This window comes from Natrix helvetica (genome assembly GCF_964273705.1).
Source record: "Natrix helvetica genome assembly, contig: HAP1_SCAFFOLD_216, whole genome shotgun sequence".
In the NCBI taxonomy this organism is placed as follows: domain Eukaryota; kingdom Metazoa; phylum Chordata; class Lepidosauria; order Squamata; family Natricidae; genus Natrix; species Natrix helvetica.
Window position 1 is genome coordinate 20,036 of NW_028113560.1, and position 27,885 is coordinate 47,920.

The 27,885-nt window shown below is 45.4% G+C and overlaps 1 protein-coding gene across 1 annotated transcript; it reads right to left on the reverse strand.

Moving 5' to 3' along the window:
* Window position 1: 1 nt before the first annotated feature.
* Window positions 2-27,885, reverse strand: LOC309382334 (serine/threonine-protein phosphatase with EF-hands 2-like; the record flags this gene model as incomplete). Its single annotated transcript, XM_081971838.1, is given in 17 exon segments — window positions 2-312; window positions 2,344-2,431; window positions 3,854-4,023; window positions 6,390-6,496; window positions 7,498-7,520; window positions 9,947-10,063; window positions 12,707-12,892; window positions 15,529-15,774; window positions 16,780-16,929; window positions 17,026-17,062; window positions 17,921-18,087; window positions 18,650-18,696; window positions 20,501-20,609; window positions 20,611-20,618; window positions 24,625-24,682; window positions 25,905-26,086; window positions 27,801-27,885. Coding segments are annotated over 17 exon segments (1,965 nt in total). The 3' UTR covers window positions 2-127.

Below are 27,885 nucleotides of genomic sequence, written 5' to 3' on the forward strand. Positions count from 1 at the left end.
ATAATTCACAATTTGGGGTTCGTTCAGAGGCAGATTTTGGAGTAAAAGATGAGTACAGAATGAGAAACCTTGTTTTGAGGCGACAAAAGTTTTGCCCCACCAGCCCAGCTGACGGCGGCTTCGGTTTTCACCCGGAAGCTGGTTGTTTGACCAAGCGGAAAGCCTCGAGGAATTCGTTGAAGTCGATTTTCCCATCCTTGTTGAAATCAATGCTGCGGGCCAAATCGCTGATGTTTTCATCGGAGATATTAATATTCATGTGGGAACTGAACAGCTTCCACATTTGATGGAACTCGTCGAGACAAATAAACCCTGCAGGACGGGAGCAAAGAATACTAATTTTTTTGGGGGGTGGGGGGTGGGGGGTGGAAATCAGAAATAACAGCAATAGCACTTGTCTCCACTTATGTGATTTTTTAAAAAGGACTGCCGCTTTTTAGATTTACTTGGTTCTCTAAAAAGAGTCTTGATTCTGAGATTGCAGCTGCCCTTTGTGGTCATCCTGTTCCTCTTTTTATGTAAGAAACTATCATTGAAACCATAACTCAAGAAACCCCTGGTTATTTTTGAATACAATTCAATACAATAGCAGAGTTGGAAGGGGCCTTGGAGGCCTCCTAGTCCAATGGCCCCCTGCCTAGGCAGGAAACCCTATACCGTTCCAGACAAATGGCTATCCAACATCTTCTTAAAGACTTCCAGTGTTGGGGCATTCACAACTTCTGGAGGCAACTTCTGTTCCATTGATTAATTGTTCTAACTGTCAGGAAGTTTCTCCTCAGTTCTAAGTTGCTTCTCTCCTTGATTAGTTTCCACCCATTGCTTCTTGTTCTACCCTCAGGTGCCTTGGAGAATAGTTTGACTCCCTCTTCTTTGTGGCAACCCCTGAGATATTGGAAGACTGCTATCATGTCTCCCCTAGTCCTTCTTTCTCTTAAGCTAAACATACCCAGTTCCTGCAACCGTTCTTCATATGTTTTAGCCTCCAGTCCCCTAATCATCTTTGTTGCTCTTCTCTGCACTCTTTCTAGAGTCTCCACATCTTTTCTACATCGTGGCGACCAGAACTGAATGCAGTATTCCAAGTGTGGCCTTACCAAGGCCTTATAAATTGGTATTAACCCTTCACGTGATCTTGATTCTATCCCTCCGTTGATGCAGCCTAGAACTGTGTTGGCTTTTTTGGCAGCTGCTGCACACGGCTGGCTCCTATTTAAGCGATTGTCCACTAGGACTCCAAGATCCCTCTCACAGTTACTGCTCTTGAGCCAGGTACCACCTTATCCCAAAGGTGCTTTTTTCAGGAGGCAACTGGACTCGTTTGTTTTTCGTTTTCTTTTGAAGACATTTTGCTTCTCATCCAAGCAGTGGCGAATGGAAGGATTTATATTCCCTGCACACAGCTGGTAAAAGAACCATCACCTGGATGACTCAGAGTCTCTACAGGCTTTTTAGCTATACAATTTGGAACGGACACCTTTTGGAAGGGGTGGGGATTTCCAGAGGAAAAAATGGCAGGCTATAAGTAAGAACCAGGAGGACTACTCAGCTGACCCCAAGGAGACAGATAAGCCTCAATGACCCTCTAAAACAGGGATGGCTAACCTTTCTGTTGTCGCGTGCCCTCATCCATAATGCAATGAGCGTGCGATGTCCTCCCACGTACCCTGGCCCCTGCGCATGTGTGCAGCACTGCACCTCCCGCCCAGCCCGTTTTCGGACTAGCAGGCCTCCCTGAAGCCTCCTGGGATCAAAAAAGGGTGCGGGGGGCGCACTCCACCCCACCCCCCATGCATGCACATGGACCCTGCGCATGTGCGGGCATTTCCTGCATGTTCCCTACGCATGACCTGTGGCTGGCAGGTGTGCACACATGCATTGTGGAATTGAACTGGGCCGATGGCTTGTGTGCCTGCAACATAGCTTTGCCATCACAGCTCTAAAAGGACGCAAAGGACCAGCTGTCTGCAAGGAATCTCAATCCTTCCATTCCCCACCATCCAGTCAGAGCCGAAGAAGCTTCTTGGATGAGAAGCGAAGCATCTTCAAAGACAAACAAGTCCAGTTGCCTCCTGAAAAAAAGCACCTTTGGATCAACCATGATCTGGATGACTGAGAATCTCTACAGACTCCTGGTTATTTAGTTTTCCTTCTCAAATCAGCCACCTCGTTGTTCTTGCCTCTGCCGGTGTATTGTAAAATATAAAAGTTAAAAGTTAATACTCCTGTACCTTCCCCAGGGCATTTAAAACCAAAACACTAAGCTCTGCCCTTTCTAGACTACAATGATCACTTTGGCTATTAAAAAAAAGGAAATTGGCAAATAATAAAAAAGGCATTTACCTGAACAATCGGTGTCAATCAGGCTGAAGATCGTTTCCAGATTGGATAAGTTTCGATAAATGCTTTCTAGCAAACTCGACTGAAGACGCTGAAAGGAAGAACACACAAAAAAAAACCTGTTTTCAAAACATGGCTTGAAATAGTCCAAAATGCTTAACAGGATGAAGATAGGACCTTGAAACTGTATTTATGCCTTGTGTACGTCTACGGAATGCTAGTTCTTTAGCCTCACTGGTTGCCAAATTCCATAGTTGGCAAGAAATTTCAGGAAGGGAAAGAGAAAAAGAAGGAATAACAGAATAACACAGCAGGAAGGGACCTTAAAGGTCGTCTAGTCGAACCCTCTGCTCAAGCAGGAGACCTTCTGCCAATTCAAATAAATGTCTGTCTTCTTAAAAGCCTCCAATGATAGAGGACCCACAACTTCTGAAGGGCCGTTCCACTAGCTGTTTTCACCGAAATGACATTTCTCCTTGGTTCTAGGTTGCTTCCCTCTTGGTTTAGTTTCCATCTATTGTTTCTTGTCTTGCCTCTGGTGCTTTGGAAAATAGGTTGACCCTCTTTTCTTTCTGGCAGCCCCTCAAATATCGTAACACTGTTAACACGTCGCCCCTAATCTGTCTTTATTCACTAGACTAGATTTACCCAATTCCTGTAACCGTTCTTCATGTTTTAGCCTCCAGACCCCTGATCAGTCTTCTTGCTCTTCTCTGCACTCTTTCTAGAGTCTCAACATCTTTTTTATATGGTGGTGACCAAAGCTGGATGCAGTCTTCCAGGTGTGGCCTTACTAAGTCTTTATAAAGCGGTATTAATACTTCATCCGTGATCCATGATTCTATCTCTCTGTTAATGCAGCCTAGGATTGTATTGGCTTTTGGGGAGCTGTTGCAACACACGGCTGGCTCCTATTTAAATGGTTGTCCACTAGGATTCCAAGATCCCTCTCACACTCACTGCTATTGAGCTACGTTTCACCTAATCGGTACCGGTACCTTTGGTTTTCCTTGCCTATGTGCAGAAGGAGAACATGAGCATTGATGCATGATGCTGGTTTTCTTCATTCCCAAGTACTCTCTAGCCCAAGGATGGCTAACCTTTTTGCCATCGCGTGCCAAAAGCGGGGGGAGTGCGGGGAGTCATGTGTGCACGTGCCCACTCCCATAATTCTATGTGCTCTCCCCCTGCGCATGCGACAGCGAGCTCCACCGTCCTCCCCCTTGCTTTTGCCACGCGATGGCACAGTGGACTCATTTTTCACCCTCCCCAGGCTCCAGACCCTCTCTAGGAGCCTGGGGAGGGCAGAAACGGCCTTCCCCACCCTCCTGGAGTCCTACCAGAGGCCGAAAACAGCCTGTTTCCTGGTAGGCCCAAAAGGCCTGAAAATCAGCTGGCTGGTGCGCGCATGCACGGTGGAGCTGAGCTCGCGTGCCCATGGATATGGCTCCGTGTGCTACCTGTGGCACGCCTGCCATAGGTTTGCCATCACGGCTCGAGGCTAGTGCACTACCTCTTGGGTTGAAGATTTCTCTTCCGTCACGATGTCTCTGAGCCACATCTTATAGTCCACTTTTCCATTGATCAGTTGCAATATCAGATGTGGCCTCAGCACCCGCCATGGCAGTCCCAGCTGGAGAACTGACTCGATGCCCTTTGCCCAGTCGTTTACAGTGATGAGGCCTGGGAGAACACAAAAATACATCGTTTCAGAATGACTCGGCGAAGGACCAACGTTATAGGTACGGTAGTCCTTGAGTTAGGACCATAATGGATCCTGGTTTTGGGGGTTATTCTGTGGGAAATCGGTGGTTTTTAAGTAGCAGGGCTGCTAAGGGAGTGTGGCAGTCGTAAAGTGAATCAGTTTTGCCGAAAACCAAAAGTAACTCTGTTTCCAGCAAAACCATTGTAAAATGCCACATGACTGCAGGATACCTCTAACAGTTGTAAATCTGCCTGGTTACATATTAACAGAGTTGGAAGGGAACTTATAAGTCATCTAGTCCAACCCCCCACCCAAGCAGGAGACCCTACACCAGTGATGGTGAACCTTTTTTGGCTCGCGTGCCATAAAGGGGAGAGCGCAGGGGGGTCATGCAGTGGCGTGCCACACCCATAATGCAACGTGCGAGACACCCCCCCCAGTGCGCATGCGTGCATGAGAAGCGCTCCCCCCATTTTTTGCATGCTTTTTTCGACCTCCCCAGGCTCCAGAGGCTTTATAGAAGCCAGGGGAGGGCAAAAACAGCCTCCCCCCACCCAGAGGCCCTCCGGAGGCTTCAAGGGACCTTCAGAGGACTAAAAACGGATGTACGAGCAAACCGGAAGTCCGTTCCCGAACTTCCGGTTTGCCGATAGGGCCGTTTTTTTTTTAAGGGAAGCTCCTGAAGCCTCTGGTGGTGGTGGGAGGCTCTTTTCGCCCTCCTCAGTCTCCTATAAAACCTCGAGCCTGGGGAGGGCGAAAAATGGCTTTAAAAAAGGGTGAATTCAGCTGGTCAGCTGGCTGAGGAGAGCAGTGGAAATCTATGGGCCGGTCCTTGGGACAGAAGAGCCACCGCTGCTAGTGAGGCCCCACCCAAGCTCGGGGGATAAAAGGCAGGGGGCAGAGATGAATAGATGCAGCAGAGGAGAGGAGAGCAGTGGAAATCTATGGGCCAGTCCTTGGGACAGAAGAGCCACCGCTGCTAGTGAGGCCCCACCCAAGCTCTGGGGATAAAAGGCAGGGGGCAGAGATGAATAGATGCGCCAGAGGAGAGGAGAGCAGTGGAAATCTATGGGCCGGTCCTTGGGACAGAAGAGCCACCACTGCTAGTGAAGCCCCACCCAAGCTCTGGGGATAAAAGGCAGGGGACGGAGATGAATAGATGTGGCAGAGAACTATTCATCTTCCAGACGGACGGACTTGTCATCCTGCGGCGAGAGAGAAACATTTTGCCGGGGCTGCTGGCGCTTCTAATAAAGGAATCATTGATTTAAATACAGAGAGTTTGTCGTGTTTGGGGAGCTGTGTCAGAACCAGGGGTGGGCTGCTGCGGGTTCGCACAAGTTCGGGCGATCCTCTAGCTAGGAATCTGCCCAGTTCAGCAGACCCCCAAACGCCACCCCTGGCTGGCCACACCCACCCCACTCTGCCCCTCCCACTCCACCCCGCCTCTCCCAGGAGACACCATGCGGCCCGTTCATCATGCCAGGTAAGTGCAGGGTCTTCACGGAGGCTTGGGGAGGGGGCAAAACGGGCCTCCCGGAGGTTCTGGAAGTCTAGAAATGAGCCTCTTTCCAGAGCCCGGAAGAAGCAGTTTTTGCCCTCCTGGAGGTTCAAGGAAAGCCTCTGGAGCCTGGGGAGGGCGAAAAATCACAACCACCACCCCTGCCGTGGTGCAGGAGGCCAACTAGGCCATGCCCACCATGACTGCGCCCACCCAGCAAGAGGGCAGCGAACCCATGGCTGCAATTTTTGAAGCCCACCCAATGGGCTGACTCTGTAAACCACTCAGTCCTGTATCAAGCGGTATATACCGTATTTTTCGGAGTATAAGACGCACCTTTTTCCCCCCAAAAAAGAGGGTGAAAATCCAGGTGCGTCTTATACACTGAACGGAGCATTTTTGGCCTCCCGAAACCCCCTTTGCAAAAATGGACGTGCATAGGCTTTGGGAAGCCTGCAAAGTGCTCCTGAGGGTTGGGGAAGGCAAAAAATGGGCCGTCTTTGCGATAAACTGGCTGTTTGTTGCTCATTTTTGCCCCCCCCCCCCAGCCCCCAGGAGCACTTTGCAGGCCTCTCAAACTCTCTGCATGTGGATTTGGGTGGCCTGCAGAGTGCAAAACCTTTTTTAAAAAATGTACCTCTTCAAAATCTTGGTGCATCTTATACTCTGGTGCATCTTATAGTCCAAAAAATGCGGTAAGTTTAAGTGCTAATTATATTGCTATCATGGTGCCATCAAAACTCTCTCCAGTTTTTATGGGCAGAGATCTCCTCTCGACTTTCTCACCATGTTCATTCCCTGGGGATGGGGGGGGGGGGAAAGTGTCTCTTTTGTTAGCCTTACCTGTGTTCTTCTTATCGTAGCCGCGGAACACTGCGATGAGTTCGGACCTGTTAGCAAACAATTGCTCCTTTAAAATTTGATACGCCGACTCCTCCACTCGGCTGATCCTGGGAGAGAAAAAGAACATTTCTGACACATAAAATCGCAGGAGAACAAAAACATTCAGTCTGTGCCCTTTCTGGGATGACTGGCTTTGGCTCGGGGAAAGGGGGCGGTTTATAAATCTAATAAATGAAATGAATGAAATGAAATGAGAGACGGATGACAGAAGAGAATCGTCCTTTGTTCACTGGGATAAATCAGCTGGATTGTGGAATTCCTTTTTTTTTTAAAATAACGTTTCCTTTGCTTAAATCAGGGGTGTCCAAACTTGGGAACTTTAAGACTTGTGGACTTCAACTCCCAGAATTCCCCAGCGGGAATTCTGGGAGTTGAAGTCCACAAGTCTTAAAGTTCCCAAGTTTGGACACCCCTGGCTTAAATTATCATTTAATTTTCTCTACAGATAGTTCTCGACTTACTGCTGGTCACTTAGTCCCAGGGGTGGGCTTCAAAATTGAAGCAGTGGTTTTGCTGCCCCGTTGCTGGGCGTGGCCATGGTGGGTGTGGCCTACTCAGCCTCCTGCACCACGGTGGGGCGGATGGGTGTTTTTAGCCCTCCCCAAGCTCCGGAGGCTTTCCTCAAGCTGCTGGAAGGGCAAAAACTTCTTCTCCCGGGTTCCGGACGCCTGGTTAGTAACAATCGTCCACAACTCCTCCCTTCGCAGGTACATCTCCGTCTTCACACTCCAGGAGAGATAGTTTGTCTCATTTAGCCGAGACACCAGGAAACCTCCACCCATTACACCGACGGAGGACATGCTGCCTGCTAACCACGATTTAAACCCCTTACTCTGGTGTAAGATCACACTGGGTTACTCCCCTCTCTAAGCGCTCTAGTCACTCTAGCACTCTCCCTGGACTGGGCCCATAACCTGTCAGAGTTTTGGCAGCGTGACTGTTATAATAAACCCAGGAGCAAAACACAGCACTCAGAGACTTTAGACCATTAATAGTGGTTTATATACAAATATATACAGACATACATGTGGTAGATAGAATCCCTTACCACTCAGCTCGGACACAAGGAGAGAAATGAGATACACAATGAGAGAGAGAGAGAGAAACGCCCTCTAATGGCCACCTATATATAGAGAGACACCTCTTTGCATCATCCTCACTGCATCAGCTTACAAATTACAGCTTACAACCTTACATCAGCTGGCAGCTGATGTACCTGACATTGTTTCCAGACTTCCGGGACCTCCACTAGGCCCATTAACACACACCCCTCCCCGAGCCTCCGCGTGAGCCCTGCACTTATCTGGCATGACGAACGGCCGCGTGGAGACTCCTGGGAGGGGAGTTGCGGGGAGGGGTGGGCAGGGCCAGTCAGGAGTGGGATTTGGGGGTTCCTCGAACTGTGCAGAATCTTGGCCAGAGGATCGCCCGAACCTGTGCAAATCCCCAGCAGCCCCACCCGTGCACTTAGTCCTAAAAGGGATTCTTGGTGCTCTCTGAGCTTGGTGGTTTTCTTGCAGACATTTCATCACGCAAACTAGGTAACATCATCAGTGGAAATCCAGTAGGCCATGGATTTGCTCTCCCCTACTAGCACTCATGATGTTATCTAGCTGGGTAATGAAATGTCTGCAAGGAAACACACCAAGCTTACAGAATACCAAGGACCCTAATTTCAACCCTGAGCTACAAATATCCTCATTTATTTAAATATCAAAAAGCATTTAAAACCTGGATTCGGGACAGACCCTTGCCCCAACATCATGTGATCGCATTTTGGGTGCTTAGCCACAGGACTGCATTTACGATTGTTTGCAATGTCCTGCAATCCTGCGACTTACATTTTTTCTTGCTGGAAACCAGTGTTTACTTCCAGTTTCCAGCCCCCCCCCCAAAAAAAAGCCCATTGCAAACAATAGCCTTATTTAATGGCCGCAATGTTTACTTTACGACGGTCGTGTTCGCTTAGCAACTGCCACCAAAAACGGGTGTAAAATCGGGCACGATTACTTGATGACATCCATAACAACCAGCTATGGCTATAATTCTAGCCTAAGGTATGGTCATAAGTCCAGGACAACCTATATTTCTGCTTTACTGGATTGGGCTTCCTAACCCATGATCCTCAGCCAGCGGTGGGTTTCACATGTCGTTACCACCGGTTTGCCACGTGTGCACCCACTTGCTTCGCGGGTGCACACGTCCCTTTCATGCATGCATCCTGCATTCTGGGCACGTGATTTGCTCATGCGTGTGCCTTCCATGCATGCGCCAGGCCTCAAAAATGTGCCTAAACAGGACAGCATAGAGCCGGGGCCACAATTTCCGTTATCGGTTTGGGTGAACCGGTCTAAGCCAGCTGAATATCACCTCTGATTCCTCAGCCAATGTAATAACATCTGAAGAACATTGGACAAGAGAAAGTTCATAATATATATGGCCTAAATCCGTGATGGCGAACCTATGGCACGCGTGCCACAGGTGGCCCGTGGAACTATTTGTCAGGGCACACAAGGCTTGCCCTGTCAGCTGATTTCGACCTTCTTTTGAGGCCATTTTTCACCTTCTGGAGACTTCAGGAGCTTCCCTGAAGCCTACGGAGCGCAAAAAAACGGCCCTATGGGCAAACCGGAAGTTCAGGAACGGTGACTTCCGGTTTGCTCGTAGTGTCATTTTTTGCCCTCCGGAGCCTTCAGGGAAGCCTCCTGAAGGCTCCGGAGGGCATAAAACGGCCATATGAGCAAACTGGAAGTCCGTTGCCGAATTTTCAGTTTGCCCATAGGGCCATTTTTTCCCGCTCCGGAGGCTTCAGGGATGGTCCTGAAGCCTCCGGAGGGCCTCGGGGGGGGGGGGGTGTTGAGGGTGGCTGTTTTCGCCCTCCTCAGGCTCCTATAAAACCTCTGGAGCCTGGGGAGGGCTAAAAAAGCACGCCAAAAATGGGGAGGAGCACTGGTCGTGTGTGCATGCGCACTGGGGTTGCGCGCAAAGCGTTATGGGTGTGGCACGCCCGCGCACGACTGGTTTCAGTGTTGCCACTCTGGATCTGAAGGGATTAGAGATAGCTGGGGTTTTGTAGCCAAAATAAAATACTTGGGAACCAAGGGCATTCTCCCTCCTGGCCCGAGGAGAGAGGAGCGATGTCGCCAGGCAACCAGGCAGCGTCACGATTGGACCATGTGAGCGATTGTTTGGGGTTGAAGGGAAACGTTTACTTTTAATAGGTGAAAACCGCAGGAAACTTCAGAGTCGTTTTCACCTGATCTGTGCCAATATGATATATCTAATAAAGGTATTCTTTGAGGAATTCATCTGCCTCAGAGTTTTGGTTGCCATGGGTCTACTACTTGGAACTCTGACCTTAACTGTATTACATTTCAAGGCCAACTTATGGCTTGCTGGTTTGTAACCCTCTTCTCAATCCTTTCAACAGCGGTTGGGCTACAACAACTCTCCGCAATGCTGGCTGACCTTTGAGTGACATTCATTTGGCGGATTACTCCTTTGGTGGCTTGAAACTGGACAAAATGAGGGATGAGGTCAGGTCCCATTTTGATGTAGGCACCCCGGTTACTCCCCTCTGAATAATAGTTGGAAGCCGAAAATATGGTGATGACCTTGTCAAGACAAAACAGAGTACAACAGATTTAGAGCAGTGTTCAGGTCTCCCACGTCAAAGTCTGCAAAAACCACAGGTTCACCTTTGCTTTGCTTTAATCCACATTTGTCGGGGCGCGAAGCTCAGCGGTTAAAGATGCTGAGTTTGTCATCTGGGAAGCTGACAGCGCCGGTTCGAGACCCCAGCGCCGCACGGCAGAGTGAGCTCGCGTTCCTTGCTCCTGCCCATCTAGCAGTTCAGAAGCATGCAAATGCGAGAGAGAAATAGGTACCACTTCGCTGGGGAAATTGTTCCGTGTGCCTCGGCATATAGTTATGCTGGCCATGAAGTGTCATCGGACAAAACCTCCTTGAACAAGAAACAGAGGTGAGCACTGCCTACTAGAATCAGACACACAACTGGCCGGAGGAAACCTTTACCTTAATCCACGTTTGTGCATTGTTTGCACAGATTTTCACAAATCTCGAAGGCAAAAATTGCATGTAATCAGCACAGAAAGGAAGTGTCACCACAGTGTCCTGCAATTTATAACTTTTGGCATTTGGTTCCATTTCCTGGCAAAAAAACGCCCATTGACTACAATGGTTGGACCACATGGTGTTTAAATCTGCTGGTGAGTTGCTACCAGAAGAAATGGGTCAGCCTGCAGAGTTTTACTGAGTTGGGGTCCACATTGATTATACAACCCATGTTTTTATTTATATAGGTAAAAGTAAAGGTTCCCATCGCACAGATGTGATAGTTGCTACAAACTCTAGGGGGCGGTGCTCCTCTCCATTTCAAAGCCGAAGAGCCAGCTGCTGTCTGAAGACATCTCCATGGTCATGTGGCTGGCATGACTAAACACCGAAGGCGTAAGGAACGGTTACCTTCCCACCAAAGATGGCCCCTTTTTTTCTACTTGCATTTTTACATGCTTTCGAACTGCTAGGTTGGCAGAAGCTGGGACAAGTAGCAGGAGCTCACTCCATTAGGCGGCGCTAGGGATTCAAACCCCCAAACTGCCAACCTTTCTGATTGACAAGCTCAGCGTCTTAGCCACTGAGCCACTGTGCCCCTTTTTTTATTTCTACAGGTACTTGTTAACTTACAACAGGTTGCTTAGTGAGTTGATATGTACAGAACATATGCTGAGGTCCTAGAAAGAAATGTGTCAACTGTCCCAGCTTGGCCAGTTAGAAAAGAAAGACTTTTAGGCCCATGATTAGCTAAAAGGTATACTTTTTAACAATTTTTAATTGTTATTATGTATGATGTTTTTGATATGGACTGTACACCGCCCCGAGTCCCTTTTGGGAGAGGGGGCGGTCTAGAAGTGCTAATTAAATTAAAAAATTAAATTAAATTTAACTAAAGCCAAGGGCTTAGAGAAGCAGCAAAGCTGGATCTGAAGTTTTCCCACCCAAAGTATATGGTTTGCCCTGTCTGGGGAAACGGTCCCAGTCTGCAGCTTGTATTCCTTCACCTGTCCTTGACACGGCTTCTCATGGACCATCTGACTTCATTTTCTGATGGTATCCCTTGACAGATGCAGCGTAGCATAATGGCAGCCCTGACAGAGGGCAGAGAAGAGCATCAAGCATGACAAGGGTCTGGAAGCAAAAATCTTATGACGAATGGCTAAGGATCTAGTTATGTTTAACCCAACCAAAGTAATGCTTAGGAGAGACATGATAACTGTCTTCCAATATTTAAAGGGGAGGGAGCTTCAATTTACTCTCCATGGCACCCAAGGGCAGGACAAGTAGCAGTGGATGGAAGCTTAGAGTGTTGGACTAGAAGACTTTCCAAGGTGACTTTCATCCCTATGATTTTATGATTGATTCTATGAGTTTATGATTCCATGATGACTCTATGAAGACTCTATGATTTTGTGATTTTGTGATTCTTTGATTCTGTGACTATGATTCTGTAATTCAATGATTCTGTTATTCTATGATTCTGTGACACTGTGATCCTGTGATTTTTTGATTCTGTGACTATGATTCTGTGATTCTATGATTCTGTGATTACATATTTCCATGATTCTATGATTCCGTGATTTTGTGATTCCATATTTCCATGATTCTATGAGTCCGTGATTTTGTGATTTTTATCATTCTGTGATTCTATGAGTCCGTGATTCTATGATTCTTTGATTTTGTGATTCTGTGGATCTATGATTTTATTCCCCATGCACTTTTGCACTCCAGAAGCTTTTGCTGACAGCCTGCACCCCTGCATCAACACCTTAGAAACTGATCCTCCCCTGAACCTACCGTATTTTTCAGAGTATAAGACGCACCTTTTTCCCTCAAAAAAGAAGGTGGAAATCTGGATGCGTCTTATACACTGAATACGGCATTTTTTGGCTCCTGAAACCCCGCCCCTTCACCAAAATGGCCGTGCAGAACCTTTAGGAGGCTTCCAGAGTGCTCCCTGGCGCTGGGGAGGGCAGAAATGAGCGAAAAACAGGCCCTTTTTTGCTTGTTTTTGGCCAGGTCAAAGGAGCACTCTATAAGCTTCCTAAAGGCTATGCATGCCCTTTTTTTTGACAAAAAACGGGCCCGTATTTGGGAGCTCTGCAGAGTGCAAAAACTCTTTTTTTTAAATTTGCCTCTTCAAAATCTTGATGCATCTTATACTCTGAAAAACACGGTACCTTCCGATCGTGGTCGACTTCATAACCGTCTGGCTTGCATTCATGAGAGCGTATGATGAACTGCAGGCCGTGTTTTCGCAAAAACGTATCCGTCACGTCAGGTCCGAAGTAACAGCCTCCGCCCCTTTCCAAATTCTCTGTGCATCCAGGTTTGTAATCAGGGTCACTCCATAAAATATCTATCACCTGCAAGCAAAGTCACAGGAGGTTTTCCAGCTGCTTTATTTTCATTCCGTGCAGGAGTCAGGGATGTAAGTCCACTTACAGAACAAACGCCGGCAAAGAATAGCGTCAACGTTTGAAATTCTGAGAGTTTCGAATTTTTATTAGTTTATCAAAATATAAGACGCAACAAGGCAAAAAGAAAAAAAAATGAAAATAAAGGAAAAATAAGGGAAGGGAAAAAAGAAAAAAATCTAGGATTAAAGGGAGAAAGAAAGAAAAAAACATCGACTTCCAACTCCTTTTGGCTCAGTAGAACAAGGTCATAACATACAACCTCACTTTTCTTTTACTTTTATATAATAATGCAGGAGTGTCCAAACTTGGGAACTTTAAGACTTGTGGACTTCAACTCCCAGAATTCCCCAGCCAGGCTGTGAATTGAGTTGAAGTCCACAAGTCTTAAAGTTCCCAAGTTTGGACACCCCTGCAATAATGCATCCTAACAACCAACGTATTTAATCAGCAAAACCCAAAATCAAAGCTTCATTTTTTCCCACCTCAAGCACAACATCCAAAAGTGATTCCAAGCAGAGACAAATTTAATTGCATTCTTTCGTTTAAACAAAGCTACCCATGTCGCCATCTCTGCTAACTCTTATCAAGTTTTGCAGCCATTCCTCCATTGTGGGAATCAACATACACTTTCATTTCTGTGCACAGAATATCCTTGCTGCGGTCACCATATAGAACATCAAAGTTCTATTTATTTGTTTTTTCAAATTCTTTAGCCAGATATTTGAAACCCTGGAGAAGTTCCCTTGTTCAGAATTCAATTCACCTGGAGACAGGAGCATGGGAGACCATGGGGAACTAATTTGGGACTCTAGCATCAGAATGGAAAAACTTACTCCAGTTGTCTCTGTTCTGACCAAGGCTTCCTAAGAGCCTGAAGCTAACTCCTGGTCCTGACAAAACCCCCATTTATTAATTTATTGTGAATTCTGCTCATTCACATCAAGCAAAGTCTTTCAAGGGAGGATTTACAGTCACAGACCTTATCTGGCTTGGAGAGCTGCCAGGCCGATCTCTGCAAAACTTGGCAAGGAGTCTCGGGAGAGTCACGGACCAATGAAGCGAACTAATTGTCTCCTGTAAACTCCACTCACCTTTCGCTCCTCTTTTATTTCCTCTGGGAGGGGCCATTCATCGTCCACCTCTGGCCTTACTCCCAAGTCAACCCATTCTTTAGCTGTTTCCTTCATCTGGCAGCTCTGCGCATGCGCACACTGGGAACAGGCTCCAGCTGTTCTTCTGTCTCACTGATGTCTGACTCTGAAGGCAGCTGATAACTGGCACATGGCTCTGGCCACATCTCTGCCTCTGACACAGAGCCCTCACCAGAGCCTTCCCCAGACTCCAGGACTGGCTCATGTTCCTCCCCAACCTCCTCACTGTCCGAATCTGCTGCCAGATCTACTGGCCGCTGGCGGGCCACAACAGTCTCACCTTGGCTGACTTTCCCCAGCTGCATCCAAGTTGCCGCTGGACAATTCAACAGGATAATTCCAGAAAGGGACAAGTAGAATTGCAGCTTTGAGGGCTTCTAACTTGAGAAAGTTCAAACCTAAAGCAAGACCAGGCCCGTTGCAATTCACTTGTCCCTCTCTGGAGTTATCCCAACTTGAATTTCCCCTTGGTGAGTTTTCCCGAACAGATTGGCTGGGGCGAGTTAGTCATGTCAAGACTAACCTGCTGCTACAGGTTCGGCTGGGTTCGGGAGAACCCGTAGCTATGGCTGGTTTGGAGAACCTCCACATCCCATCTCAGGCTGGCCCCGCCCACCCTGCCCCTCCCAGGAGTCTCCATGCAGCCCATTTTGGTTGTGAGGTAAGTGCAGGGCCCGTGCGGAGGCTCAGGGAGGGGAAAAATGGCCCTCCTGGAAGTTACACCCTCCGGAGGGCCTGCGGAGCCTGGGGGAGGCAGTTTTCTTCCTTCCTTCCTTCCTTCCCCTCCCTCCCTCTCTCTCTCCCTCCCTCTCTCTCTCTCTCTCTCTCTCTTTCTTTCTTTCCTCCATTATGAAGAGGTTGTTCCAACTTCTTAGAAAGATAACTTTTTTTATTACCTACTCTTTGACTCCCTTAGTTGTGGTTGTATTGGGCATGAAAAATCAGGACCATTTGCTAAGTTAATCTATTGCTCCTGCCTCTATAAAATTGGTTGCAGATAAAAAGTAACACAGTGGACTTGGATAGCTGGTGGGAGCATAATGATTTTAAGCTTATGACTCTCTTGACTCCACCCACAGGCTCTGCCCCTTTTTCTCCTACAGATGGGCTGGCTATTGCTACCTTAAGCTGGGTTCATTTCAGAGGTGGGTATTCAGCTGGTTCTGACCAGATCTGGAGAACCGGGTAGTGGAAATTTTGAGTAGTTCAGAGAACCAATAAATACCACCTCTGGCTGGCCCCGCCCCCATCTATTCTCTGCCTCCTGAGTCCCAGCGGATCCGGAGGAAATGGGGATTTTGCAGTAACCTTCCCCTGCCATGCCCACCAAGCCACGCCCACAGAAGCGGTAGTAAAACAAATTGAATCCCACCACTGGTTCATTTCTACTTTTCCGCTTGCTGGAATTGTGGCAGTTCTCCAAATGCCTACCTGTTCAATGTCGTCGTCATCATCATCGTCATCATCATAACTTGAGCTCTCTGAGTCCAGAGATGGACTGGGTCCTGGGATTTTCTGGTTTCCAAGTGACTTGCCAGCGGATTTTGAATCTTCCTGGACTGACTGTTGTCTCCCTTGGGGGAAGTTGACTGCGGAGCCACTCCTGATCTCTTTGTCGGCTTCCGATGCAGTATAGTCCACCGTTTTTCTTCTCTTTGGTGCTAGCACAGAGGGAATCTAAGTTGAGAGGGAGACACCAAAGGATATACGTGACTTAGAATCAGATCTTTTCTAGAACCGAATTCTCAATCCAGTCATGGAATTGGAAAGAACAAAGAGTAATCTTGGAGGGGGGGGGGGTCAAGCTATTTCCCAAAGCACCCGAAGGCCAGACAAGGAATCATGGATGGAAACTGAACAAGGAGAGATTCAACCTGGAAATAAGGAGGAATTTTCTGACAGTGAGAGCAATCAACCAATGGAACAGAAGTTGCCTTCGGAAGTTGTGGGAGCTTCATCCCTGGAGGCTTTCAAGAAGAGATTGGACTGCCATTTGTCAGGAATGAAGTAGGGCTGTAAGGTGAACCTATGGCACGCGTGCCATAGGTGGCGCATGGAGCCATTTCTGAGAGCACATGGGGCGTTGCCCTGTCAGCTCCAGAGCGCATGCGCATGCCGGCCAGCTGACTTTTGGGCTTGATTTTCAGCTGTTTTTGCCCTCCGAAACAACACCCAACGTGCAAAACGGAAGTTTGGGAACCTAGCGGACCCACCGGAAGTTGGAAAAATGGGCCTTTGGGGGACTCCTGGGGGGCAGGGAAGCCATTTTGGCCCTCCCCAGGCTCCTAGAAAGCCTCTGGAGTATGGGGAGGGCAGAAAACGGACCTACTGGGCCCACCGGAATTTGGGAAATGGGCTGTTTCCAGCCTCCGGAGTGCTTCCGGGGGGCGGGGGAGGTCATTTTAGCCCTCCCCAGGCTCCCGGAAAGCCGCCCGCACAAGCACAGGGCAGTTGGGGGGGAGGATCACACGCGCATGCACAGGGGCTATAGTGGGGGGCATTAAATTATGGGGGTGGGCATGCTCACGATAGCACCCGCGGTGAAAAAGGTTCACCATTACCAGTATAGGGTGTCATGGCTGAGCCGCAGGTTGGACTAGAAGACCTCCGTGGTCCCTTCCGACTCTGTTATCCTGCTCTGTTCTGCCACAAACAAAAGCAGGTTCTCTTCTAATGCCATACCTTACATCTCTCAACTTTGGCTAGCCGTTCCAAATCGGTCTTATCGGATATACCTCCATGTACGATCAGGACCTTCCTGTCAACCACAGTTGCCAAAGGCATGCTGCTAAAAACGTTCTTAATCACTGCCAGGATTTTGTTGGCATAATCCTAGAGGGAAGAGGATCAAAGTGCAAAAACTAAGACGCACAGTTCGGGGGTCACGCGACAACACAAAAGACGCAATAGGTAGGCAAACCGAAGTACCTTATATTTCCGTGTGACTTCCTTGGTGAATCCATAGCTAGAGGCAGAAGAGAAGGGAAGGTTTTAAATAGATGTCTCGAAAGGAAAGAAAAACAACAATAATAATATTAAAAATGGCACAGATAGCCCTCCACTTACAACAGTTCATTTAGTGACGTGGGTCAAATTTACCGCAACACTGAAAAATGTGACCCTTTTCCCGTACTTACGAACTTTGCAGCATCCCCATGATTACATGATCAAAATTCAGGCGCTTGGCAGCTGACTCATATTTATGACCTTTGCTCTGTCGCCGGGTGATGTGATCCCCTTTTGGGACCTTCTGACAGAGCAAAGTCAGTGGAGAAGCCAGATTCACTTAACAACCGGGGTTACTAACTAATCAACTGCGGCAGGAAAAGTTATAAAGCACCACGTAGAGCAAATAAAGAGTACAGTCACCATGTGCTTTACTGCTTAACTGTATTATTGTAACAGGAAACAGGAAACTCTCCTCAGAAAATAAAGAAACCATAGACTATAACTACAGATGCACATGAAACACTGCCATCTACTGGCTGAATAATTCTTGCAATACAAAATACATTTTACCATATAGTCCAACACTTTCTCAAGTTACTTTCTCAGCCAGGGTTCAAGAGCCATTTATCTTGCTAACAGTTCATCAGGTTATTCCCTATAGTGTTTACAGGTAGCCCTCAACTTATAACAGTTTGTTTAGTGACTAGAGTTTATGAAACTTTTGAAGGGTCCTGGGCCAAGGGCAGATCTTTGGGACACCCCACTGCACGCTTCCCTCCATGTAGATGTACTCGCTCTCAGTACCTCTGTGGTTTACAAAGATAAATAAAATAAAAATAGATTGCCGTTTCTGCAAATATTTTGGATTCAGTACCGCAAATTGATCATAAAGTCCTCATGGTTCCCTCTATTCAGGTGGACCTCTTTGGGGTAAATCAAGAGGAAAACAAAGATAATGATCAGGATCTCAATGGAATGCTGGCCTCGGTCAACGAAGTCGCCATTGAAGACATACAACCTCTGGGGAGAAGGAAGTCCGTTCTGTAAGGAAGAAAAAGATCCCTAAAATTAAACTTCAGTAGGACGGCAAGATTAGGAGACAAGACTCCAAGTGAGACTCAGTTGGTGGAGCCCTTGGTGATCTCTGAGTCTGATATTTTCTTGTAGACATTTCATGACTCAACTAGCTACCATCATCAATGGGAGAGAGGTTTGCTCCTTGTTTATGTACTAGTGGCTTCTCCTCTCAGTGTTGGCAGGAGTGTTCTTCAACCAAACTTGGACTCAAAGCCCAGTCTACAGAGTTGCCCCTGCATGGCCCCCTGGGAGTCTGACAACCAGTCAGAATACAAGCTCAAGATCAAAGCCCAGAGAAGGCATAAAACCAGGGACTTCCAGCGTCTCTGCCTCTTTTCTTCTTCACCCAACATCTGGAAGCCTGGGATCCCCCTTTTCTGTTCAGGAACTCAAGCCACGTGGTCCTGTCCACCATTAAAACCATCTTGGAACTGAACCCAGAAGGACGTTTCTTCCAACAGGTATTTATATAAATGTTGGTTTATTTTGATTGCTTTTGACACATCGCCAGGCAGCTTCTGGTTACCTTGTAAAATATGTGAAACAAGTCGAATATTTGCCCATGTAAGTCTCCTAGCAAAAGAAAGGGAGAAAGTGTTATCTCGGTGCGGAATCTATCTGCGACCTTCTCACAAGCAAAGTCCATGGGGAAGCCAGATTCATTTAACAACTGGGTTACTAACTTAACAGCTGCAGTGATTCACTTAACAATTGTGGCAAGGAAGGTCATAAAATGGGACAAAACTTGTTTCATTTGCTATCTCTATATCTATCTATCTATCTATCTATCTATTTTATTTATTTTCTCTCCTATCTATCATCTATCTATCTATCAATCATCTATCTATCTATCTATCTATCTATCTATCATCTATCTATCATCTATCTATCTATCTTATTTATTTTCTCTCCTATCTATCTATCATCTATCTCTATCATCTATCTATCTATCTATCTATCTATCTATCTATCTATCTATCTATCTATCTATCTATCTATCTCTATCTATTATTTATTTTCTCTTCTATCTATCATCTATCTATCTATCTATCTATCTATCTATCTATCTATCTATCTATATCTATCTATCTCTATCTATCTATCTATCTATCTATCTATCTATCTATCATCTATCATCTATCATCTATCATCTATCATCTATCTATCTATCCATCTATATTTATTTTATTTATTTTCTCATCTATCTATCTATCTATCTATCTATCTATCTATCTATCTATCTATTTTCTCTCCTATCTATCATCTATCTATCTATCTATCTATCTATCTATCTATCTGTCTATCATCTATCTATCTATCTATCTATCTATCTATCTATCAATCATTACTTATCATTAACTATTATCTATCTTATTTTATTTATTTTCTCTCATCTATATATCATGTATCATCTATCTATATCTCTATATTTATTTATCTGTCTATCTCTATATTTATTTTTATTTTCTCTCATATCTATCATCTATCTATCTATCATCTATCTATCTATCTATCTATCTATCTATCTATCTATCTATCTATCATTATCTATCATTCATCATCTCTATCATCATCTATCTGTCTTTATTTTATTTATTTTCTCTCATCTATATCTATCATGTATCATCTATCCATATCTCTATCATCTATCTATCTATCTATCTATCTATCTATCTATCTATCTATCTATCTATCTATCATCTATCTCTCTATATTTATTTTATTTTCTCTCATCTATGTCTATCATGTATCATCTATATCTCTATATTTATCTATCTTTCTATCTATCTATCTCTATATTTATTTTATTTATTTTCTCTTATCTATATCTATCATGTATCATCTATCTATATCTCTATATTTGTCTGTCTATCTATCATCTATCTATCTATCTATCTATCTATCTATCTCTATATTTATTTATTTTCTCTCATCTATATCTATCATCTATCTATCATCTATCTATCTATCTATCTATCTATCTATCTATCTATCTATCTATCTATCTATCTATCTCTATCTATTTATCTCTCTATATTTATTTTATTTATTTTCTCTCATCCATATCTATCTATCTATCTATCTATCTATCTATCTATCTATCTATCTATCTATCTATCTATCTATCTATCTATCTATCATCTATTTATCTATCTATCATTATCTATCATCTCTATCATCAATCTATCATCTACATATCTATCATCAATCTATCATCTATCTATCTGTATTTATCGTCTCTATCATCAATCTCATCTATCTATCCTATCTATCATCAATCTATCGTCTATCATCTATATTGTTATCTCTCTCTTCCTATTCTCTTCATTGCAACTTTGCCAAGGCCTCTACATGTATTTACAAAAGGTGGACCTACCACACACAGTGATCTCCTCACTGTAGCAGGTAGAGATTTTGTTGATATTTGGCAGCTGGCTGAGATGCTGTTCCACCTCTTTGAAGAGTTTTAGCACATAGTAAGGATGAAGCTTCTACTGGGAGTAAAGGAAAAAAAGCATTAGAAAAGGCAATTGGGGAGAGGTTGAGCCTTGCTCTTCATTACAGGGAGTCCTCGAATTACGACCACAGTTGAGCCCAACATTTCTGTGGCTAAGCGAGACATTTGTTAAGTGAGCTTTGCCCCATCTAAGTGAATCTGGCTTCCCCGTTGACTTCTCTTGTCAGAACTGCCATTTGTCAAAATGGTGTAGGGTCACCTGCATGAGCGGAGGAGGGTTGGGCTAGATGACCTACAAGGTCCCTTCCAACTCTGTTAATCTGTACAGAACCCTGGGACACTGCAACCATCATGAATAGTCCGTTCCCAAGTTTCCAGATCTCAGGGGTAGGCTTCTACGGCTTCGCCCGGGTTCAGGAGAACCCGTAACTAACGTTATGGCCGGTTCGAGAACCTCCAAATCCCAGCCCTGGCTGGCCCCGCCCACCCCACCCTTCCCAGGAATCTCCACACGGCCCGTTTTGGATGTGAGGTAAGTGCAGGGCCCGTGTGGGGGCTTGAGGAGAGGGAAAAATGGGCCTCCTAGAAGTTCCAGAAGGCTTCCGGAGTCTGGGGAGGATGAAAAATCCCCCCACCCCGCCATGGTACAGAAGGCCGACTAGGCCATGCCCAGCATGGCCACGCCCACCCAGCAACCAGGCAGAGAACCCGTTGCTGAAATTTTTTACGCCCACCCCTGCCCGAACTGAAATTTGGTCAGGTGACCATGAGGATGCTGCAATGGTTATAAATGAGAAAAATGGTCATAAGTCGCTTTTTTTCAGTGCCGCTGTAACTTCGAACGATGACTAAATGAAAGCGTCAAGCGTCACTAATATTCCGCTCTGCTCACAGCTTGACAAAGAAAAGGGAAGGCATGGTGGATTGGAATGCAAGGTGGCAGGGGAGCGGGGGAGCATGGCATCCAAGCATCATCGGTTCCCATGAAACACTGCTCCCCCCTCAAGGATACCCTGAACAGATGTCCCCAGTGTGGCTGGCTTGTTCCCATAACAAAATAAACAGAAGTGATTGGTGGACTGTAATGGACTGTGGATGGCCTGTAAGGAAAGGAAGAGTGAATTATGCTTGTTTTTGCTAGGGAAACCCAGAGCTGGTTTTGCTTCTTCTGTGCCAATGTGGTTTCGTCAGTAAAAGTTTTATACTCTTGGTAAAATAATGTCCCAGGAGTTTCTTTTTCTGAATCTGCCAGTTGGACAGTTGACAGAAGGGTTGTAACTAGAGGATTACTTATAATAGTTGGAGAGCAGCGGTGGCGCAGTGGTTAGAGTGCAGTACTGCAAGCTACTTCTGCTGCCTGCCGACTGCCTGCAATTTGGCAGTTCAAATCTCACCAGGCTCAAGGTTGACTCAGCCTTCCATCCTTCCGAGGTGAGTAAAATGAAGACCCGGATTGTTGGAGGGCAAGAGGCCGACTCTGTAAACCGCTTAGAGAGGGCTGTAAAGTACCGTGAAGTGGTATATACCGTGTTTCCCCGAAAACAAGACAGGGTCATATTTTCTTTTGACCCCCAAAATAAGCGCTTGGCCTTATTTTCAGAGAGATCTTATTGTTTTTGAGGTTCAGGAGGCGGCGAGCATGGTCACCTCATGGCTGCTGCGGTGTTGCGCATCGCTGGGCCTGCCGCTCTTTTTGGAGTGGCCATTAGCATGAGAGAAGGGGTGCAGTGGCTAGGGTTGCAGGAGCAGCTGTTAGGTAGGGATGTGTGGGGTGCATGGGGCATGTTCTCCCTCCCTTCTCCCCCTCTCCGGCTGTGCATGCGTTTCAATATTTTCGGCAGAGGCCTTATTTTAGCACATGCGCATCAAAAGCCCAATTGGGCTTAATATCCGGGGAGGTCTTATTTTGGGGGGAAACAGGGTAAGTCTAAGTGCTATTGAGAAGCTTGTTCTCCAGTTACTTACTTGATTATTTCTTTCTTTTTTTTAACAAAGTTTTTTATTTTTCCATTTTTATAACATACAACCACACGCATACTACTATATAGCCAACATCGTATTGTATTATTAAATGTTTACATCAATTCGTCTTACCATCAACTCCCAAAATCAATTATTGGCTCTTCTGCTCTCCATACACAATATTGGTACCTTATCCATCACTTTCTTCTTCCTCTCTCCCTCCTTTCTTCCCTCTATCATCCTTCTCTTTTCTACTTCCCCTTCCTCTCTCCTTCTCCTCTCCCCTTTCCACTCCTCCTTTCTCTCCTCCTCTTCCCCCTCTTCCCTTCTCTCCTATCCCTCCCTACCTCCTTTCTTTCCTCTGTCATCCTCCCCTTCTCTACTTCCCCTTCCTCTCTCCTTCTCCTCTCTCCCCTTTCCACTCCTCCTTTCTCTCCTCCTCTTCCCCCCTTTGCCCTCTCTCCTGTCCCTCTCTTCTTCCCTTTACCTCTCCCCTCTCTTCCACACTCTTCATCTCATTTACTCAGTGTATTGCAGCTTCTGAGCAAGCTCCATTTTTATGTTGATAGTAGTTATGATTCCTTTTCAAGATACATATTTAATGTTAACATATATCTCCTTCCTTCTTCTTCTTTTTTTTTAAAGAGAAAAAACAAAGTAGACGTATATAGTCATTATTCTTACTTGATTATTTCTGAAGGCTTCCAGGACATTGACCGCGTCGTCTGGCTTCAGGGGGAAACCCAGGCGAGGCCCTTTGTAACTGGCTGGTACCACCATAGACTCCATTGATTTGTCCAGCTTGGTCTGCTTTGTAGCATCCACGTCCGACAGGATGCGTGTAATGAATGCCCCTTGGTAGGAGCAGAGCAAAAATTTAAAGATATTTCAGATATTATGCACATTTCTCTTAGGAATCAGGAAAGGTTAAGACGGTGGCCACTACTATACAGGTAGTCCTCGACTTACAACGGTTCATTTAGTGACCGCTCAAAGTGACGGCACTGAAAAAAAGGGACTTTTCCCCACACTTACGACTTTTGCAGCATTTCTATGATCAACGTGATCAAAATTCAGGCACTTGGCAACGGGTTCATAGCAGTGGTGGGTTCGGGATCCCGTCGCAACCGGTATGCTGCGACGGGGCCGGGCGTCCACCACGTGCACACGGACTGTGCATGCATGTCCACCCACCACCCTGCGATGCTCCAGCTGCTTGGGGGAGTGTCATGCAGGCGCCATAAGCTGCGTGCACATGTGCAAATGGCCTGGTTGGGTCAAATACAGGTGAGGAATACGGGCAGGCGGGTGGGCCCTCCGTAGCACAGTTCCGGTACGGTGCCTGCTGCTCCCAGCAGGCACTGGTACAATCATACCGGGGCGTACCGACCGGAATCCACTACTGGTTCATAGTTACGACGGTTGCTGTGTCGTGCAAAGACTTTTGGCAACTTTCTGACAACTAAAGTCAATGGGGAAGCCAGAGTCACTTAACAACCTGGTTACTCACTTATCCATGGCAGTGATTCATTTAACAACGGTGGCAAGAAAGGTTGTAAAATGGGGCAAATGTCACTTAACGCCTGTCTCACTTAACAACAGAAATGTTGGGCTCAATTGTTGCCTGTAGTCTTAAAGTAAGTTAAAAGTAAGAGTTCTTTACAAGTAGTCCTCGACTTACGTTTTGCTTAGGGACCATTCAAAGTTACGACGGTAAAGGAAAAAATGCCCTATGGCGGCTTTTCACACTTATGACTGTTGCCATATGCCCGTGGTCACATGATCAAAATTCAGATGCTTGGAAACTGGCATGTACTTATGACAGTTGCATTGTTCTGGGGTCATAGGATCCTTTCCCAACTGGCTTCTGACAACCGAAAATAATGGGAGGCGGGAGACGATTCATTTAATGACCAAAGCATTCACTTAACAACAGCAGTGATTCATTTAACAACGGTGGCAAGAAAGATTGTAAAAAGGCGGAAAACTCAACAACCGTATCCCGTAGCAATGGGAATTTTGGGGCTCCATTGTTGTAAATTGAGGACTACCTGTGTATATAAACCCATACACACACTTACTGTCTTCCTTGTTTTTTGGAGTGATGTGCGTCATGAGATAGTCGAAGAAATGGCTGAGCTGCAGAAGATCAAAAGAATATTGTGAAAACCTAGAGGAAACATACGGTACATTTCTTTTCTTGTTCTTATTTTTGTCCTCCTGGGCTATCCTCCTTCACCACAACTATGTGTAGTATATCCAGCTTATCTATGTTTAGTTTGATGGAAAGAAGGACTAGGGGAGACATGATGGCAGTGTTCCAATATTTGAAGGGCTGCCCCAAAGAAGAGGGAGTCAAGCTGTTCTCCAAAGCACCAGAAGGTGGAACAAGAACTAGACTAGAAGACCTCCAAGGTCCCTTCCAACTCTGCTATTCTATTCTATTCTATTCTATTCTATTCTATTCTAGTCTAGTCTAGTCTAGTCTAGTCTAGTCTAGTCCAGTCCATTCTATTCTAGTCCATTCTATTCTATTCTATTCTATTCTATTCCATTCCATTCCATTCCATTCTATTCTAATTTAATTTAATTTAATCTAGTCCAGTCTATTATTATATTATATTATATTATATTATATTATTATTATATTATTATATTATATTATATTATATTATATTATATTATATTATATTATTATATTATATTATATTATATTATATTATATTATATTATATTATATTATATTATATTATATTATATTATATTATATTATATTATTATTTATTATATTTATTATATTATATTATATTATATTATATTATATTATATTAATTATATTATATTATATTATATTATATTATATTATATTATAATATTATATTATATTATTATTATATTATATTATATTATATTATATTATATTATATTATATTATTATTTATTATATTTATTATATTATATTATATTATTATAGTCTAGTCTAGTCTACTCCAGTCTTCTTTATTCCAGTCTGATCAGTTCTGTTCTGTTCTGTTCTATTCTATTGTCTAGTCTACTCTATTCTACTCCACTCTATTATTATTTTCTACGAAGCAACAGATGGAAACTAATCAAGAAGAGAAGCAACCTAGAACTAAGGAGAAATTTCCTCACAGGTAGAACAATTAATCAGTGGAACGACTTGCCCCCAGAAGTTATGGGTCGTCCCTCACTGGAGGTTTACAAGAAGAGATCGGAAAACCATCTGGAACAGTGTAGGGGTTTCTGCCTGAGTAGGGGCTTGGACTAGAAGACCTTAAAGGTCCCTTCCAACTCTGCTATTCTCCAAACCGGTGCTTCCACATCCCGGTTCCTGCCATACCTTCATATGATCATGTTCTCCCGCATATTCTATGGATTGGAAGATGCGCCAGGTGCATCTCCGACGTATTTCGAGCCGGGCCACATAGCGTCGATACCACCGCTGGATCAGAACAGCTGCTCTAATGACTGAGGTACAAAAAGAGAGCAAAGTTGAAAGCACTGGTATCATGGAAGCAATCACTATATTTAAAAGGCACAGTTTCATTGGAGTACATAATGAAAACATGATTAAAATGCTGCCTTTCCTCTCCAAAAGACATCACTGTTGAAATTCTTCCGATCTTGTTTTGTTGTGTTCCTCTGGCAAGGCTTTTAAAAACGGGCACCATTTTGGCTTACAAGGAGCCCTTAATACAATACAATAGCAGAGTTGGAAGGGGCCTTGGAGGTCTTCTAGTCCAACCCCCTGCCTAGGCAGGAAACCCTATACCATTTCAGACAAATAGCTATCCAACTTCTTCTTAAAGACTTCCAGTGTTGGGGCATTCACAACTTCTGGAGGCAACTTCTGTTCCACTGATTAATTGTTCTCACTGTCAGGAAATTTCTCCTCAGTTCTAAGTTGCTTCTCTCCTTGATTAGTTTCTACCCATTGCTTCTTGTTCTACCCTCAGGTGCCTTGGAGAATAATTTGACTCCATCTTCTTTGTGGCAACCCCTGAGATATTGGAACACTGCTATCATGTCTCCCCTAGTCCTTCTTTCTCTTAAGCTAGACATACCCAGTTCCTGTAACCGTTCTTCATATGTTTTAGCCTCCAGTCCCCTAATCCTCTCTGTTGCTCTTCTCTGCACTCTTTCTAGAGTCTCCACATCTTTTCTACATCGTGGCGACCAAAACTGAATGCCGTATTCCAAGTGTGGCCTTACCAAGGCCTTATAAAGTGGTATTAACCCTTCGCGTGATCTTGATTCTATCCCTCTGTTTATGCAGCCTAGAACTGTGTTGGCTTTTTTGGCAGCTGCTGCACACGGCTGCACCTTGACTGACTTCAACTCCCAGAATTCCCTAACCCCAACCAGTTACAGATAGTGTTGTGGCCCACCAGTGGCCAACGGAGCTGGCAGCAGATTTGGACAGTGAGGAGGTTGGGGAGGAACCTGGGCCAGTCCTGGAGTCTGGGGAAGGCTCTGATGAGGGCGCTGTGTCAGACGCAGAGAGGGGGCCAGGGCCGTATGCCAGTTATCAGCTGCCTTCAGAGTCAGACATCAGTGAGGCGGAAGAACAGCTGGAGCCTGTTCCCAGTGTGCGCATGCGCAGAGCTGCCAGACGAAGGGAACAGCTAAAGAACAAAGGTCAACTTGGGAGTAAGGCCACAGGTGGACGATGAATGTCCCCTCCCAGAGGAAATGAAAGGAGCGAAAGAGGAGTGGAGTTTGCAGGAGACAATAAGTTCGCTACATTGGTTCGTGACTCTCTAAGACTCCTGGCCAAGTTTTGCAGATATCAGCCTGGCAGCTCTCCAAGCCAGATAAGGTCTGTGACCGTAAATCCTGCCTTGAAAGACTTTGCTGGATGTGAATGAGCAGAATTCACAAAAAAATTTGGCCGCCGAACTGGTAGTAATGGCAGCAGGAACCCACCCCTGCCTCAGTTGCTTGGCGGGGGGAGGGGGGGTTGAGATCTTCTGATAAGAAAAGTCAATGGGGAAGCCAGAATTCACTTAACAGCCTAACTTAACAACCGCAGCGGTTTGCTTAACAAGATTATAAAAATGGGGCAAAACTCACGTAACAAATTTCTCATTTTTAGCAGTTTAAATTTTGGGCTCAGTTGTGGTCGTAAGTTGTTGACTCAGTGTACACTTCATGACTTGATCACAAATAAAACCAGAATGCGTGGGTTTGAATCGCTAAGGCCATTTTGGCACTTCCAACATGCCTCTGTACTTACAGTTCTCGACCGCTATTTTCTCCGGACCAATGGCTTTGTTACTTTTAGCTGAATCGCCATCCTTCTTCTGTTGCTTCTTTTCCAT